General features: G+C 30.2%; 2 protein-coding genes across 2 annotated transcripts; one reads left to right on the forward strand and one right to left on the reverse strand.

The window, feature by feature from the left end:
* Positions 1-8,293: 8,293 nt before the first annotated feature.
* Positions 8,294-8,539, reverse strand: BDBG_17209 (uncharacterized protein; the record flags this gene model as incomplete). The annotated part of the gene is made up of 1 exon (XM_031724985.1): positions 8,294-8,539. One exon carries the CDS (start codon positions 8,537-8,539, stop codon positions 8,294-8,296), a length of 246 nt encoding a protein of 81 aa, XP_031578809.1.
* Positions 8,540-15,317: 6,778 nt separating this feature from the next.
* BDBG_17210 (uncharacterized protein) lies at positions 15,318-15,557 on the forward strand (the record flags this gene model as incomplete). Its single annotated transcript, XM_031724986.1, has 1 exon — positions 15,318-15,557. The coding sequence occupies one exon, from the start codon at positions 15,318-15,320 to the stop codon at positions 15,555-15,557; it is 240 nt and encodes a 79-aa protein (XP_031578810.1).
* Positions 15,558-19,658: the final 4,101 nt, after the last annotated feature.

The raw sequence follows: 19,658 nt of genomic DNA on the forward strand, positions 1-19,658 counted from the left end.
CATCAAAGACTTCAGATTCACAGCCTAAATTTCAGAAATCTGAGATAAAATTAATATTATCTTCAGTATAGCAATGCCTGTGCCTAATCTATTCAAATTCTCATTTTTTAAGTCATCTGAATAAATCAGAATAGAGTCTTTTATATTGATTGTAGAAATTCTCTTTAAATGCTGTTCATATTCTTTCTCTTTAGATAGTTCACTTATTTGCAAGTCTATAAGAGATTCAAGCTTTTCTCTTCAGAGAGATAACTTCTCATGATCAACTTTTTCAACATTTAAAGAAGAAAATTGATTTTTAATCAGAGAGTATAGTCTGTACAGTTGAGAAGACATTTTCTTTGAAGAATTATTTTCATTTCAATCAAGAAATCTATTCTAATTCAGTTCATTTTCAGAGTTAATTAATGAAAATGAAGAAGAGACTCTTTCTCTGATTATATGATTTAAGCTCATCTTTATAACTCTCAGAGCATAGTTTATACAGGTCTTTTCAAATCTAATAGCAGGAGAAGGAATTGAAGCTTCAATTTTCATTGCTTTAATAGAAGATGATTTGAATGCTCTCAGAATTCTTCTCAAGACTCTGTTTTACAGACTTTGAAAGAGTTCAGTGAAATTCTCTTGATTATTTCATCAAACTTGAACTCTATAATCAGCTGCTGATGTAATACAGACTATATATAACTGTCTCATAGCCTGGAAGAATAGATCTCTCTCTGTATTTGATAGTCTGATTATGTTATTCAATAGTCTTTCTACCTTGACAGTTCTTTGTTGAATGTGATATTTAAAATTTAACTTGGAGTTTAATCATACTTCTAATTATTTGATATTTACACTGGGTTTAATCTCTCTATTTAAAAGAGTTAGAGATAGTTCTTTCTCATTGAATCTAGAAAAGAAATGAATTAACTCAGTTTTATTCATATTAAATTCAATTTAATTGATATCTGCTCTAACAAAGATTTTCTTTGCAGCTTCTTCAATCACTTTTAGATTCTCTTTGATAGTTTTTGAGCTGTAGACTAGATCAATATCATTCATATAACTTGAAGATCACACTATTCTCATATTTCTATTTTTGAATAGATATGCAGTGTATATTACAAATAAAATGAGTGAGATTGAAGATTCTTGCAGTACTTCTATTTTTATCTCAGTCTTGTCTTATTTTATTTCATCAAAGAAAAGTTGTATAATTCTTTTAGATATAAAACAGTTAACTCATTTTATTAGAGAAAGTGACAGTTTTAATATCTTCAAAGTCTGAATTAACTTTGACTTTGAAACATGATTAAATGCTTCTTTTATATCAATAAAAACTGCAGTTGAGACCAGATCTTCATACTTTGCTATTTAAATATCATGAACAACTGAGAGAACAGTGTCAATTGCAGAACACTGTTTTCTATCTCTCATTTATTCACTGAATAAAAGACAATTACTGATAGAGCTTATAAAAAATAGTTGAGTAGTTATTATCTTTTCTAAAATCTTTTCTAGATAGTTCAATAGAGATATTACTCTATATAACTTGAGAATTGAAGTTTTTCTATTAGATTTTATAAGAATCACTTCAGTGGCTTCTCTTCAGCATTCAGAATAATATTCATTTTTCAAGAGATTGAAAAAGAGCTCAAAATATTCATTCTTTAAGTAGGAGTATGTATTTTGAATAATTAAGTGATTAATTGAATCAGGCCCTGCAGCAGTTTTAACTGAACTTGAGAAGATAGCTGACTCTAATTCATCTTGAGTAAGATCAGGCCATTCTCAGTCATTTTCATTAATATAGTTGAGAAGTGATATATTCTCTTTCTCTGAATCTGAATCTGATGAGTTTTGAAAGAGAGTTCTTATAAAAGCTTGACATTTTTTCTCAAAAGAGTTTGCTGTATATGATTCATTCTGAAACTCATATTCTAAGGTTGAAAGTTTTGCTACACTTCTTGTTTTAGTATAGTTAAAAGCTTTAAAAACTTCCTTTTCTTGTGCTTCTTCAAGAAATTTATTTCAGCAGTCTGTTTTAGCTCTTTTAATATCTGAAAAATATTCATTTCTGACAGTTTTGAACTCTTTATCAGAAATTATATCATTCTTTCAATCTCTTCTAGCAGTAGTCAATTGTTTTCTTTTAGATGTGATATTCTCATTTCATTAAGATTTTGAATACTCAGAAGACTTTCTCTTTGAAATATTGTCTTTAACACTTGCTAGAATAATAGATGTAATGAGCTTCACTCTATTCTCAAGCATTTCATTTGAGATATCTTGATCAGGATTTCAATATAGCTCACTCTGTCTTTCAGATTTTAACAGTTTTATGCTTTCTTCAACTGTCTTTCAGTCAGCTTTTTCAAAGTTAAACTGATTAGAGAGAAGAGAATTTTCACTCATTTATTTCTCACTCAGTTCAATATCAAATTGAATAATTTCATAATCTGATCCTGATGTCTCATTTGAATCAATAAATCAGTTTACAAGTCTTTTTTTCATTAGATTTTGTGACATGAAGATTAGATCTATAATAGATTTCTATTTCATGTCTTTTCTAAAGAATGTTTATTGATCAGACTTGTTAACTAAATCTATTCAATGCTCAAAGATTCATTCAATCAGATTATCAGCTCTTACTACTCTTTTACATTCTGAATTTCATCAGAGATGATGTGTATTGAAATCTCCTGCAATTATAGAGTTTCTTAATAGAGTTATGTTCAGAAACTCTCTATTAATTATTCAGATGTTATTATTTTTCTTCAATAACTTTTCATTATAGATATTTATGAGCTGTATAGTATCAAACTTATTCTCTTTATCTATAATATCACTCATCAGAATATCAGGGTCAGACATGATATTAAATCTTAGATTAAATTGATATCTTGATCTCTTTCTTTCATAGATCACTACTCTTGACTTTATCTCAGACTTTTGAGATATAAAGCAGTAGTAGCTTAAATGAGAAATGACATATTTTTACTCAGCATCAAAATTCGGCTCCTGAAGCAGTATAAAATTAACTTTTTATTCAAATACAATTTAAAGACAAGAATAAATGCAATTTGAGTTTCTATTCACATTATTTTAAATAAATGTGATTTTTGAAGAGTTTTTAAACTTTTTTTGTTATTTTTATTGTATATTCATATCAAAAGAGAGTAGAGTAGAATCTAATCACTATCATCAGATAGTAGATTATAACTATTCTGAAAAGTAGAAATCTCAACTGCTTGCATTATATCTAGTTTATTATCAGAGTCATTTCTCAATTCTCTAATCTTAACAGAAGTTTGAGGATTCAAATTCTGTTTACATTTAGCTGGAGAATTGAAGTTTGAAGATTTAGATAGTTGAGAGTTTCTTCTTTTTAAGCTTATAGTTGTGAGTTTACTGGCTTGACTATTCTCTTCAGTTCTAGATTTGCTTTGAGCTTCATCTTTTCTTCAGTTCTTTTGAGTTCTTGAAGTAAATATACATTCTTTTGAGCTAGATGCATGTTTTTCTTTGCAATTAGAGCATTTAAGCAGAGTGTATTGACATATTTCATCTCTTTTTAAGCATGTTTCATATTTATACTCACTAGTTTTGTAATCTCTGGCACAGAATACACATTTTGAGTCTCTAAAACAGGAGATTGCAAAGTATTCATATCTTTGACAGTTTAAACACTGTGTTTGAGCTTTAAGATTCATTCTTGAGTCTTTGTATTCATTAACTCTCATTTTCAAATCTGCTACTCTTACTTCAGAGATCTTTGACTGTTCAAGTGTCTTTGTATATACTAGAACAGAGGCATTTCTTCTGCTTTGTCTGAACTCAATTGAATTTAGTCATACAGACTCTTTTCTCAGTTGAATAGAGTTGTATTCTTCTAATTCATTTTTGAGAAGTAGCATTTCTTCTTCACAGTCAAAAATTTCAACTGGAATATTATGAAGAATGAATTTGTCTCACTTTTCATCTCTCTCAGATAGAATTGTTGTGTTTAATAAAGATTCTACTGCTGATTTTCAGAGATTCTCATTCTGAATAAGGAACTCTGCACTGAATTCAGACATTGTAGTTAGAATGATAGAGTTTTCAAAGAAGAATGACTCAATTGAAGCTATAACTGATTTTTGAACTTTAATATCAGTCATTAACTGAGAAAAGAACTGCTGATTAATTTCATTTCTGATTCTGAAAATGAGATTTGAGTTTAGCTTGTTCTCTTGTAAGATATTCTGATTTGAGACTTTGAGAATAAGTCTTCTATTTCTGAAGATTTGAAAGTTTTTCTTCTTTTGTATTTTTTTCTTCACTTTTCTATGAATAGAAGTATGAGTATTATTCTTCTCAGTTTTCTCAGGATTTTAAGCATATTTTGAGATAGCAGATTTAGAGATAGCAGATTCAGCTGCTTGAGCATATGTTTTCTTCTGATTCAAAGAAGAAGAAGAAGTAGAAAAAGAGAAAGAAGAGTAAGATGAGAAGTCAGTGATTGTACTAGGAATTTTCAATATTTTTTGAACTGTGTTTGAAATTCCAAGTTTGAACTTGATCATCTTCTGTAGTTGTCTAGCCTGAGTATGAAGAATTAACAGAACTTCTTCATTCATCTCACTCAGACACTGCTTTTCAAGAATCTTGCTTACTTTTTCAAGTTTCTGTATTTCAAGAACTTGTTGTTTCTCTATTTCTTCTTTCTTTCTTCTCTTCAGAATTTCAATCTCAGAAATAGCATTTGAGAAAGCATCTTTTTCCACATCAACTGAGTGTATTTTTGAACTCATTATTCTCACTCAATGAAAAGTTGATCAGACTGTTTCAATTGAGATATGTATTGAACTCTTTTGAAAAGTTAGTCAGACTGTTTTAATTAAGAGATTTCTAAGTCTGTTTTCAATTGAAAAGTTGGTTAGACTGTTTTAAAAGAAGAATAAAAGACTTTTGTATATAAAATATCTGATTTTTTTCACACTAGTTCAGTAACTAGGTTAGATTTTTGAAGAGAATCTAATAAACTAAAATTGATTTTTGAGATAAATCAATAAAATCTTTACAATCTCTTTCTTGAGATACAGTGAGAAAAAGTATAATATCAATTGATAATAAATCAGATAATATGACAGTTTTTGAGAGAAAAACTGATAAAAAATAAATCAATTTTTTGCAGAGAAATTGATTAAAACTATTCAATTTTATTCTAAATCATTCAATTCTTCTCACACAACAAGTGTGCAACTCAAATCAGTTAATAAAGAGTGTAAAAAAGAATTAAGTATTAATAAAAGCTCTTCAGTCACTGAAAAAGTAATTCTTACTTAAAAGAATATGAAATTATGATAGAAAACAGCTCTGTTTTTAATTCTTTGTAAGAATATTGTATAAAACTCAGAGAAAAATATCTTACTTTTTCAAGAGAAGTAAAAAACTATTTCTAAGATCTTTTTTTTTTTTGTATTAACTGCTGCAGAAGAATGAGATAGAAACTGCTAAGATATACACTACTGTATACTCTCTATCAAGACTTTCCCTCTTCAGAGTCTTGATATTATAGAGAATATAAGTCTGTTTCTATATAATAATATAAATATTATCAGTGAGATGTAGAGGAACTGGTTATTTATATCTCAAAATAGAAGACTTTGTCAATGATTATATTAATATAGAGTTAATTCTTAAATTTAATAGAAATCTAGTGTTGCTGTTCTCAATCTCTTACAGAATCTATTGAATATTGAGATATTAAAACTAGATTTAATATATCTCACTGTGCAGGGATCAAAGGCTCAGTCAGACCTTGGAATATACTGATTTTATAGTTGTTATGTCTGCTGATTATGTATTAAATACAGTTGCTGAGGTATCTTTTTGTACTTTTCTGCCAGGGATGGGCCAGATTGGAAGGTGCGGTACAAGGGTGGGACTTGGTGTAAAGACAGAGAGGGTTTTTCGCGGAGGATGTGTTTCAGATGTGTCTGTTGATTATGTGCTTGATACTATTGCCGAGGTATCTTTTTGTATTTTTCTGCCGGACGTGGGCCAGATTGGGAAGGGCGGTACATGGGTGGGACTTGGCGTTGATGTTTTGGAACATCAAAGATAGACAGGGTTTTCATGGAAGTTGCTTCTCAGATATCTCCACAATTACAGGTCAGGGATCTTCCAAAATCAAGAAGATTGGCGCATATGGCTAGGTCTCTTTGCCTTACAATTTGTATGGCAATTTGGCCCGGGGTTGTGGTGTGGTAGGGGTGAACGGGGGATAATCCCACTCAGGAGTTTCGAACAACATCTGGTTCACATTTGGCTGGATAACTCCACCACCACACGGGGTATGCGGTCGGCGATGGGGTCAAAATGCTCGTATGATCAAGGGCTTTTCGATGGATCTATCGGCGGGTTCTTATTCGAAAAATTGAGCGAGTTCGTGGTGGAGCGCCTTGTCTGACTGATTGAGTAGAAGTCTTCATGATGAGTACTAAACAGAATTAAGAAGATTGAATTAATGTTTACTGAGACCTCACTGAATAATATAAGATAGAAGATCTGATATAATTGAATCTTAAGAATATACAAATCATACATTCATCTTATACACTGGATTACTGTTATATCAGGTATAAAGTGATAGAAGTTCTAGATAGTCACAACTATTATCTTGACATATTATCAGAAATTCATGATATCTTTCACACAAGCTTGCTCTGCTGTGCTATCACTGACTCATTCTCTTCTCAACTGACTTCTGACTGACAACTGCCAGAGATCATAGAAGAAGATAATAAGCTTAAGTGAGAGATTGAAGATATTCTTGATAAGAGATCACACAGCTGTAACTGATAATATCTTGTGAAATAGATCAGTTATGATCAACTGATCTGAACTCTGAGTTTCATATTATCTGAAACAGCAGTTCTTGACTGATGAGAACTGCTTCTGAAAGAGAGAGACTAATGTAGCAGGCTGTATCTGATCAATCATATAGACTATTCTGTTACACTTCATAGATTTTAATCACTTCATTCTCAAACACATATAGACTGGCCGCCGGGACCATGAATTTCACATTTGATCTCATTTGGTCTGGTTTCATACATTTCTTGGCGTGAATCCCGCTGGGACTGGCTATCAAAAAAACATGTAAAGTGACTATATATCAGATCTTAAAATGAAATCATGACTTGAAAAAAATGAGAAAGTGATCTCATTTGATCTCATTTAGTCTCATTCTTGGCATAAAGTTACTATTTTTAGACATTTTAAGGTTTTCTTTAGACTATTTTTAATTTTTTAAAAAGTAACACTTTTTGATAATGCTCAAATAAGATTTAAAGTCATTTAAAGCAATAAAAATAATTTAAATTGAGAAGTGGAAATCATGGTCTTATTTGGAAAATGTGACAAGAGTAGACAGTAAGTCTCACTGGAACAGTATGAGACTACTATCTAATGTTAAAACCATGTAATGAGATCAGTCGAATTGGTAATGAGACTATCAAAAAATTTGATCCTGGTCTCAGACACGGTCACACGGTCAGTCTAAACACATACACTCTGATTCTCAGCCATTCTCAATCACTGATCCTCAGCTGCCATGAACGCGTATGCTTCAATTCTCAGCCATTCTCAATCACTGATTCTCAGCTGTTATGAACATGTATAGATTCTTCCACCCCGAAGCCTTACTGTGTACATTATCACATATGTGTATAAATATTCACTCTAATTGCTGATTCTCACACTTTCTCTTTCTTTTCTTCTCTAACATTTTTCTCTTTGTTATATAAGATCTATCAATATTATACTGATCTATTTAGTGTAGACCTCTTACAAGAATATTGTATACTTTCTTCACTGTGTCTGACTGTGAGATTAAGCATTTTCATTCTGCTCTCAACTCAGATGTAAGATCATGAATGAAGATCTGTAAATAGAAAGATGTTAAAAGCTCTTCATTCAATATAAGATAGTATAAACTGAAGTGTGTGAAGTATAATGTAAGATCACTCACTTATCTACACTCAGTGAAGTGTTTGTAACACTTATCTTATACATTCACTTTCTCAAAGTTGTGCAAGATTCATTTGAAAAACTCATTCTATGTTTATGAGAATGAATATTGTTCCAGGTCTGTAAAATTCATCTTTTCATCAGTCATTTATAATAACTTCACTTTTCTGTGTAGAAACACAGCAGATCTTAAGACTTATTGAAATTCTGTTAACTGTCTGTCTGTAAGTTTATGTTCAATCTGATAATATGATTGCATCTGACTTAGCCAGCTGATTACAGTATTATTTTTTCAGTTATCATTGAAGCTTAATGACTCTGACATATCTTCTGACTTGATATATTTCATGTTCAGATTCCCATTCTGCACAGCAGTCTCTGATGATGTGTACACTTCTGAAGAGATTGTGAATAATTGTGATAAGATCTTCAGATTCAGCATAGTCATCTGTAAACATTCAATCTTCTGCTGCAGGTCTAAGACCTGGTTTTCTCTATTCTTATTGATGGTGATGATTGTGTCAGTGAAGCTCTTCATAGTGAATGCTTGATCTGCAGTGAATATCAATTGTTATTTAGCTTCTGCCTTGGCCTGCCACTGTGTATACAAGGCCTTGATTTTGTTTAGAATCCTTGTATATATACAGAGCTTTGATTCTGGTTTAATGATTTCAGCTGCTTTTCTTACTGCTTTAAGTAAACTCTCTGAGAGGTTCTGCATATCTTCCAGTTCAGATAGCAGAGAAGAGTGTTATTTATATTAACTAGAGAAGATATTCATTTCAGTGATTTCTCATTAATTATACAATGTCTATTATTATATTGTTATATGATTTCTGTTATCATTATATCACTCTGATAATGATCATCTCTTCTTTTTATTCTTCTTTTAAATAGAGAGTGAACTTCTTTGAATCTGTTCATCACTCTCATTCTCTTTTTCACATCTCATTCATTTATATACATGGCATTTGTCTGAGTGTGAAGTGTTCTCTTAACAAGTAAAGTAGTATCAATCAGATGCTCTTCTACTCATTGCTCTTTATATGCTATCTTTTGAGATGTTCTAGAATCACACTGACATGATAACTATGAATCACTTTATAGATGAAATTATCATGCTCTGAAGAAGTCTGCACTTCTCACTGGTTTTTAGACATGCTATCAGATGTGATTCAAAGATTGCTTGAGTCAGTGTATGATTACAGGCATACGCCGGCTTCTTATATACTGTATGCTAAATTAATTGGTGGCTGCTATGACCTCTTTACATTCGTAAGCAAGTTCAGAAGCGGCCGCGTTATTATCCGACGGTCATACGTTCTTCCGAACCACAAATCAGAGATCTATCAGATGACAAATCTTATAGAGATTATCAATGTATCAGCCTGTTTCATGAAATCTCACAAGAATTCTCTCACTATATGAAATAGTGATGCCAGATGCCACATAGTGAGTGATAAATCATGATTTTCAGAACTTATAGCAATCAATAATTTAACAGTTTAAGTGACTAACAAGGTCATTCTGAAGGTTCAGAGTATCAGCACTGCATTCATCTCAGTGAATGAAAGATTGATAGAATTCAATTATATATACTATATATCAGAACTATCTACAAATCTAATCTCTGCTGAACTTATGAAATGTCACAACTATATTCACTATAATATACAAGTTAATACTGAGAACTACTTTGAGTTTCTATTATCTATCAACAGTGATATCTTCTATATCAATCTGTCTTATAATAATATTTACATTCTATCTGACAGCTCACTGATATTTCATGAGATAATGAATAACTTAATGTATGAAGCAGTGATATATATAATCATTTCAAAATCAAAGACAATCTCAACAGATTACAATCTGAATGCAGAGTCTTTGAAGTCTTTCAGCTGTGAGAAGATTGAACAGTTAATTAATTCTAAGAATTCAGATACTAATTTCTTTATTATCTCATCTTTATCTCAATTATCTGCAGTTCTTTTAAAACAGCTTCTGATAGATGAGTGACATTGTCAACTTAATCATATCAGTGAAAATAGTATATTAAAAATGATTAGAGATCTGCAATTTAATATAGTTATTATCAGTCTGAAAAAATTATCATTCTGTGTTATATATATTAAGGTTAAACAGAAATATGCTTTCTACAAGAATTCCACACCACATTGTGCCATCCGCAAGGCCTTGAAGATTTGAGTGAATATATTTGATGATGATGAGACTCTTGAAACTGAGAATGATATATCATCTTATGCTGATAAGAAGCTTGTAATAGTGATTACAGATGATGTCATCTGAATGAGATGAATATTTCTATTGAAATGCAAGGATGAGATATTGAGATATCTACAGATCTTCAATCAATTCATTAAGAATCTGCTGAGACATGGCATTGTGATCATTCACTCAGACTGTGAAGAATTGAATTCAAATGCAGTCACAGTATATATACTCAGTAAAGAAATAAAATGAGAGCTGACTCCTTCTTATACTTCATAGTAAGATGAAGTATTCAAACAATTAATCAGTTTGATCATTGAGAAGTTCTGATCACTATTAATAGACTCTTCAGCTTCAGAAAAGATGTGAGATGAGGCAGTTATTACAGTTACAGAGCTGCTTAATCTTATATCAATCTCAATGATATTGTATGAGAGCTCTGAAAATACAAAGTCAATTACATTATATGAGGTCTGACTTGAAGCTCTATCTTCTGCACGCGGCATTCACTGATGAGGTTGCAAAGCATTCTTGAAGATAGTTCTCAAGCTCATCAATAAGATGACTTCTCATTTCAAAGAGTTGATTTTTGTGAAATATGATGATTTTATTAATTATAGATTGATGAACCTCTTCAATGAGCATTTATACATATCAAAAGATGTCATCTTTCAGAAGAATCTTCATCTTGTTAATTTATCAATACTGACTACTTCATACAACTCAAAGATTCTACTCAATGCAGTCTGTAAAGCAGCTGCAGTGATTTCTTCAGTGATATCAGGCCTACTCACTGCAGCTTATCAAGAGATTGTAACAATTTCTGATTCATCAGTTGATAATCTGTTCATTAATGAGAAAATTCAACCTGAGTGTTCATTATTTCTTATACTCACTAATAATTGATGAATTGACTATGATATCTTCACAAGAATACCTATCTTTTTAGTGCAGAATGCACTGAATTTCTCAGAACTCACAGTTAAATCTGATAATTCTTCAATATCTACAAGAGATATCACTACAGTGAAGAAAGCTTCAGTGAGAAACAGTCTTGAAGATCTATTTACTGATTCTGAGATTACTGCACTTCTGATTCTGAAAAACCTCACATGTGTCAAAGCTTTCATAGAATGAAAGTATTATTACAAGACCTGTGTTAAAGAGATCAATTATTTGAAACAGATAGAGATCTGATAACTGATTGAGAGAATATCACAAATGAGTGTTCTTCACAGTCAATGAGTATTTGATAAAAAGTTTAATAATATAAGTGAGATTATCTGCTATAAGACTCACTGAGTTGTCTGTGAAAATCTTCAATAGAAGAGAGTCAATTACTTAAGAATCTTTGTACTCATTATCTCTGCATTTATCTCACAAGCTCTCATGATAATCTCAGTATTCTGAAAATGATATGTTCTGTAGATTGATATAATAACTGCTTTTTTAAACACTTAACTGCCTGCTGATGAACAGATATATATGAATCAACTCACAGAATTCCGCGAAGATCATGATAATCTTATGTGTGAGTTAATGCAGAGACTCTACAGTCTTAAGCAAGCAGTACTCTTATAATATAAGAAGCTGTGAAAGATGCTATTACACTCAGACTTCTGTGTCAGTTTCTATAATACTGAACTATTTATTCATGATGAAAGACAGATCTATATAATTATCTATGTAAATGATGTCTGTCTCTACAGCCTGAAAATTGAAGATCTGAACTGAGTCAAAGCTAAAATTACTGCTAATTACAAGATCAAGAATGTAGAGAATTTCAACTGCTATCTAGAAATAAAGATTAATAGAGATTTAACTTTATTAATATTATCTTAATCTCTCTTTATAAGAAATCTTCTGAAGAAGTTCTTAATAAATGACTATTATTCTACATTCACTTCTATGAAGAAGAACATTAATTTCATGAATAATAATAAGAAATCAATTGCATACACAGCAGAATTTATTCTACAGTTCTATTAATTCAGTATTGAATCTCTGTAATATCTGATATTTAATACACATTCTGATATGAGCTTCACTGCAGAATTTCTTAAATGATTCAGCTCTCAGCCTATATCAAAGAACTGAGCTGTATACAAGCATATACTCTGATATCTACAGAGTTCAATCAATGAAGGTATAATTTATCACAGAGATGCTGAAATTGAACCTGTAGTATATGCAGATGCTGATTGAGCTGATAGAGATTCAGAATCCTGTTCAATCATCAGTTATATCATCTACATGACAGATAACTCTGTTGCATGACTAGACTGACCGTGTGACCGTGTCTGAGACCAGGACCAGATTTTTTGATAGTCTCATTACCAATTCAACCGATTCCATTACACAGTTTTAACATTAGATAGTAGTTTCATACTGTCTCAGTGAGACTTACTGTCTACTCTTGTCACATTTTCCAAATGAGATCATGATTTCCACTTCTCAATTTAAATTATTTTTATTGCTTTAAATGACTTTAAATCTCATTTGAGTGTTATCAAAAAGTGTTACTTTTTAAAAAATTAAAAATAGTCTAAAAAAAACCTTAAAATGTCTAAAAATAGTAACTTTATGCTAAGAATGAAACTAAATGAAATCAAATAAGATCACTTTCTCATTTTTTTCAAGTCATGATTTCATTTTAAGATCTCATATATAGTCACTTTGCATGTTTTTTTAATGACTAGTCCCAGCGGGATTCACGCCAAGAAATGTATGAGACCAGATCAAATGAGATCAAATGTGAAATTCATAGTCCCAGTGACCAGTCTATGCATGACTAGACTGACCGTGTGACCGTGTCTGAGACCAGGACCAAACTTTACAGTTATCATGTTGCCTAAAAGCATTACTCCTGGTCATGATTTATGTTCATCACATTGATCTCAAATCACATTATTTTAAATATTAAAGATCTCAGATTCACTTTTCAAATAAAAATCTAGTCTCAGATAAAGAATATGTTTGAATTCTTAGTTACATTTTCATTCTGATCTCATTATTAAGAATAGCATTAAATGAGATTATGAAATCATTTCTCACTTACATAATATCATAATATAGTGCTCATTTGTTGAAAATTCAATAGAGAGTATTATCAAATATTATTACTTTTCTGAACACAGATCATAATTTATATAATTTTAATTATAAAAAAAACATAAAATACAAAAAAAAACAAAAAACAAAAAACAAAATAAATACAAGAAAAAATCACAATAAAAAAAAAAAAAAGAAAAGAAAAAGAAAAAAATAAAAAATAAAAATAAAAAAAAATCAAGATTACAGAGCTGCAGTATTCTTAAAATACTCACTTCTCAGAGTCTTTACAATATTTATTATCAACTGTGTATCTCTCACAGTGAGAGTAACACAGCTGTGATGAGTCATTGTCTTAATATCATCTAACAAATAATCAGTATATATCTGTATAAATGTGAATAATTAGAAAATATACACTTAAAAAGTGTGGTCAGAGTGAACTCTGCTGTCACTTGAATAATATTAAGAGCAGAACACTGAAATTGATGATTTCTCTCATTAATTTTATAGACAAGATGTGTGAAGATGATCTTGAGAAATATAAGATTCTCTGACTTCTGATAAAAATGAATCTCATGAAGAGACTCTATTTTCATGATATCAGAGACTGAGTGTTATCAAAAAGTATTACTTTCATACAATGCATATACACTTACTGCAGTAATTCACTCTCCATGCATGTGACTGAGAGTTATAGCTTTCTCACACTGCACAGCTCTTTCTAAGATGCTGCTGTTAGTTTGCAACTCATGCAGTCTCTCAGTTCAGCACACACTGCATGTATACAGCTCTGTGTGCTGAGGTCATGTTGATCATTATGATCTAGTGTGATACTCACTTTTCATGAGTCATGTTTCATTTGAGAGAGAAGAGAGAGAAGACATAACTATTATTTTATTAAAAGAGAGATGAATAATTAGTATTATTAAATATAATTTGATTCATCTGCATTTAAAATTTGATTAGTCTATACTCTTTAATTTAAGAGTTTCTATGAGTGTTTTAATAGTTTTCATACCAGCTTGAACTTAGTGATGAGTTGAAGAAGAAGAGAAAAGAGAGAAGAAAGAAATGAGAATAACTTATCTTTATAATATAAAAACAGAGAATTGCTGTAATCATTCTCTCTAGTAATAAAGATCTGTTTTCTGCATGTATTTCTGATATAGATTATATGATAAATGTATACAAAGAATACTAATAGTGTATATATTGAATGAAGATAATATTGCTATGCAACACTGTAGCTGTTTCTGTACATCTCTAAAAGCTGTTAATAGTTTCTTTGTCTCTTTATATTTGATAAGTCAATAATATATTTCAATGCACTTCTCATTTCATCATCATTATTATCATTATCATCATCATTATCATCACTATCATCATTATCATCATTATTATTATTATCATCATCATTATCATCACTATCATCATTATCATTATCATCATTATCATTATATCATTACCTGTCTTCACTCTCTCTTCAATACTTATCAAAATCAATCATGTTATTCCTCTTTAAATATTCTGCAGTTCTGTGAATTATCAAGGCATGTGAGTGCTGTCACAGATTGAAGAGAGAGAAGAAGAAGGTGTTCAAGTGTGAGAAGACAGATTGTAAGACACATTATAATGTCTTGAAAAGGCTCTGTAAGAAAGTAAAATAATAATGATTTTAAGTAATACTTCTGATAGATTTAGACTGAACTAAGTATAGAAATAATGCAGATAACACTGTCTATAAGAGATTGAAAAAGAAGACAGTGAAGAGTCTCATGCAGCAGCAGTGAGATCAGAAGAAGTTCTGAGAATGATTTAAGATCAAGATGAAGAGAGAGAGAGAGAAGAAGAGTATTACTGTAAATAAGTGACAGTAGAAGAAGATTGAGAAGATATTGAAGTAAGAGACAAAGAAGCTAAAACTGATAAGTTTTTTATTAAGAGATAATGATTTTTAATAACACTTCTGTTCTCTAATTGATTAGCAGAAGCTGATAGAGAAGGAGATTGAGGCCTTGTTCAGGTCTTGAATGCACTTCATAATTCAGAACATTGAGAAGACAGCTCTGCTCTCTGAGCATATCAATCTGCTTACTGCTGAGATGAAATCTGAGACAGCAGATCAGAAAATGTGGGATTTTGAGGTGCAGATTGACCTGGCTGAGAGAAAGCAGCAGAAACCCTTCTCTGAGAAGGCAGCAGAGAGAGATTTTGAGGTGATTATCATCTCAGATAAGGAGGAGAAGAAGAAGAATGAGAATAAGAAGTGAATTATGAAAAATGATGAGAAGAATGAGGAAGAGAAGAAAGATAATAAGTAGAAAAAGTTTTTTCTTTTTATATTAGTTAGTTATAAGTTCATAACTATTAGTTAATAATTGAAATTAATTTTGAGTTTTCAAAAATTATTGTACAAGTTATAATCAATTATCAATATCAGGAATAATATATATATATATATTCAACTATCATATCACTATAATGTATAAGTATCAATATTTTTTCAACATTGATATTTATAATATTAATATATTTCAAGAAATATAACAGAGATTAATCAAGATTGTTTATTTACTTTTATATATTGATGATATTCAATCTGAGTTAGTACTAAAATTATAACTAAGCTAAGAAAGAAGATTATTTTCTCTTATATTAATTCTTCTTACACACATCAGTGATCAGTTATTGAAAATAAATTATTATCTTTCTTAAATTATTATCATATCTTCTGAATTCACTTCTTTCACTTCTTTTACTTCTATTGAAGATTCACAAACTCTTCAAGAAATCACTGTGAATTACAAAGTCTATATTATTTATAATTCAACACAGAATGCTCTCTTTCAATTATAATGAATAATCACTTCATTCTTCATATCTGATTTCAGGTCATGAAATTTATGAAAAACTCAACACAAATACTGAGATGAACTATAAAATAATTATCAACAGATTGTATTATAGATTACTGAAGAGTCATCTCTCTGCTACAATCACTACAACTTTATTCAGAAATATTTATCATGAACTGATCATAGCTCTGAAGAAATTTTCTGACATCTGAAGTTATCAGAATGCAGATAATAAAAGAAAAATAATCAGAAAATTACTACTGAGCTGATAAGTTACTCTATCAGATAATAATTTTTAATAACACTAACTTTCTAATTTGAAGAAAATCATGTGAAAATAATCATATATCAGTACTCTGATTTTATAACTCTTATCTGATAACTTCTATGAACAATTACTTTGTATATGTATATCTCTGAATCTTTCTCTTCAATCAATTAAAAACCTCGAATTCTGAACACTTCTTCAAATGCTTAATTCAAATCTTCATATTTCATATCAATTCTGTCTTCAGTTCAATCTTGAGATATACTACAAAGTTAATATACAACATCTAGAATCAGAGTTGAAGAATTATTGAAGAGTGTCTCTCACAGTGAATGCATGAACTATTATAAATAATCTTACATTTATAAGAGTTACATGTTATTACATTGATAAGAACTGAACTTATTAAGAGATATTAATTAGATTTGAATCATTGATCAGTAGTCATACTGAGAATTATATAACAGAGATATTAATGACTGTGATTAAAAATAACTATTGAAATATTAGTCTCAGTCTTCTTATAATTATAACTGATAATACTGTGAATAACTACATTATGATGAATAGCTTGAAGCAAAAATTAACTTTGTATTTCTGAAATGATAAACAAGGTCATATTCTCTGCATTGCTCATGTGATTTAACTTATAATGTAAACACTGATAAAGAATCTTAACATCAAGACAAAGAATAATGAGATGACTGATTCTTAAGATGAGAATAAGATGAAAGTGATTACTCAAGTAACTTTTACATTCACTTTGTAAAAGATAATGTTTTTTGACAACACTTTTTAATATTGCTTTTTGATAATGCTTTTTAATAATGCTACTGTTAATTTTGAATAGATTGACTAATAATTTAAATATCACAGATTTGAAACATTGTTAATGTGATTTGTATCTTCTCTAAATAATAATAACAATTTCATGATATTCAATAAATAAATAAATCAGTCATATCACTGAATATGATACAGAATGTTAGAATATAATGAAGTTCAATATATAAGATAACTATTCAGACTCTTCAATTATATCAGATAATTAATTATTGAGTGCAACACTCTGATCAGAAAAAGATTCAGATATTGAAACTTTCTGATATGAAGTGAACTCAATTAAAATATGTGATTGATTTACTGTTTCAGTTTTATAAGATAATAAAGACAGTCTCAATCACTTATACATCAATGCTGCAGTCAGTCTGATAAGTGTATAATAGTTTATTTACTCATCTTAAGAAGTAGTTAAATCACTTAAAAAGAAATTCAGTCTGAGATAATGCTATAGCACAGGCTATTATTACTGTAAGAGATAAACTAGTATATTATTACAGTAAAACTGAACAATCTTTTACAGAGTACTATACTATAGCAGCTCTACTAGATTTCTTCTGTTAAGTTAATATTTACACTTCTCAAGATTAAATAGAGAAGAAATGAGACTTATATATTAAATTAGTCTGAAACTACTACAATATCAACTATCAGAGATTTGAATGAGCAGATGTTTGAGATATGAAGACAGTGAAATATAATTCTCTAATAAGTAATGATCTTTGATAATGCTTCATATCTCATAGAACTATAATACTAACTTTGAAACAGAACTTGTATACATTGATTATAACTGAAAATCAGGCAAAACTACATGCTTATAAAACTGAATTTGACTGCTATCTTCAAGATAATCTGATGAATTTATACATCAAATCAATTCTAGAGTTATGAAAAATTATTGAGAGTATATATTCAACTGTTGCACTGATGATATATGATATTCTGATAATTTCATTAACAGAGATGAAAATGAAGTGAAAGTTCAACTCAAGTTGAGATATTTATTACTATTACTGAGAACAATTATAAGAAGAAATAATCAAGAAACTCATGATTGTAAAACATGAAATTATCAGACAGTTTAATATCTCTGATCACAGTATATCAGAGAAGTGTAGTTTTCATAAGAAAGTGAAGAATAAACTTGTACAAGAATGTATTTAGTTGTTTCATAAGCATTATCAATAATTGTTATCAAATTCTGATTATATAAGCAATCACTGAATGAACTGAATGAGACTGATTTTAATCTTCAGTTTCAGTCTCATTCTGATTTTGAAAGAATGATCATCTTTCATAGTTTATTCTGAGAAATTACTCTCATTTCACTGTTCTTGAATTAAATCTGGTCATTTTTCATGCCATTTCTCTCAGAAATGGTTCATTTTCAGATTTTTTTAAGGCTTGGTCCTGGTGAGACTCACACCAAGAAATGTATGAGATCAGACCAAATGGGACCAAATGTGAAATTCATGGTCCCGCCGGCCAGTCTATGCATGACAGAGCTGCTGATAAACAGAGGTCTTTAAATCTTCAACAGAGGCTGAATATATTGCATTCTCTGAGACTGTATATAAGCTTGTCTATCTCTGTGAGCTTCTAGAAGATGCTGATTTTATTTCATTCTATCTCAACAATCTGAATGCTGATAATCATCTCATTTTCATCACAGTCAATAATCTGACTTATATAATTCATACTGATAATAAGTCTGTCATAGAGCTATTCTCTTCTGAAGCAATTTCATGCTGCTTAAAGTATATAGAGGTCTGTTTTCACATTCTTCAGAATCTTGTCTATAAGAATAAGATATCTATTTAATATGTTTCATTTATCAAGAACACAGCGGATGAGCTTACTAAATCACTTAAAATGTTGAAATATACACATTGAAAGGAGAATATTAAGATGAAAGAAGATAAAGAGATAGAGAGATAAAAAATAATGTATCTCATGACTGATTTTTCATTACTACACATTTTCCAGTCATTTTTTGTACCTGTACTTGATTTGAAGGTGAATTTTGTATATAGCATTGTGTATAGTTACTCTGGTGAGTGAGGGTGTCAGGTCATGTGATCTGGCTTACTAATCCTTCCACCATATAACTTTCCACAAGCTAGCAACCTTTCAATCACACAAGCTTTACACCTTCCACACAATAACTTATATCTATCACAATACAAGTTGCATTCAATATCACTACTTTAAGAACCTGTGACTGCCCCACCACGAACTCGCTCAATTTTTCGAATAAGAACCCGCCGATAGATCCATCGAATAGCCCTCGATCATACGAGCATTTTGACCCCATCGCCGACCGCATACCCCGTGTGGTGGTGGAGTAATCCAACCATACGTGAACCAAACGTGGTTCGAAACTCCTGTGTGGGATTATCCCCCGT

This window comes from Blastomyces gilchristii (assembly GCF_000003855.2).
Source record: "Blastomyces gilchristii SLH14081 genomic scaffold supercont1.10, whole genome shotgun sequence".
NCBI lineage: Eukaryota > Fungi > Ascomycota > Eurotiomycetes > Onygenales > Ajellomycetaceae > Blastomyces > Blastomyces gilchristii.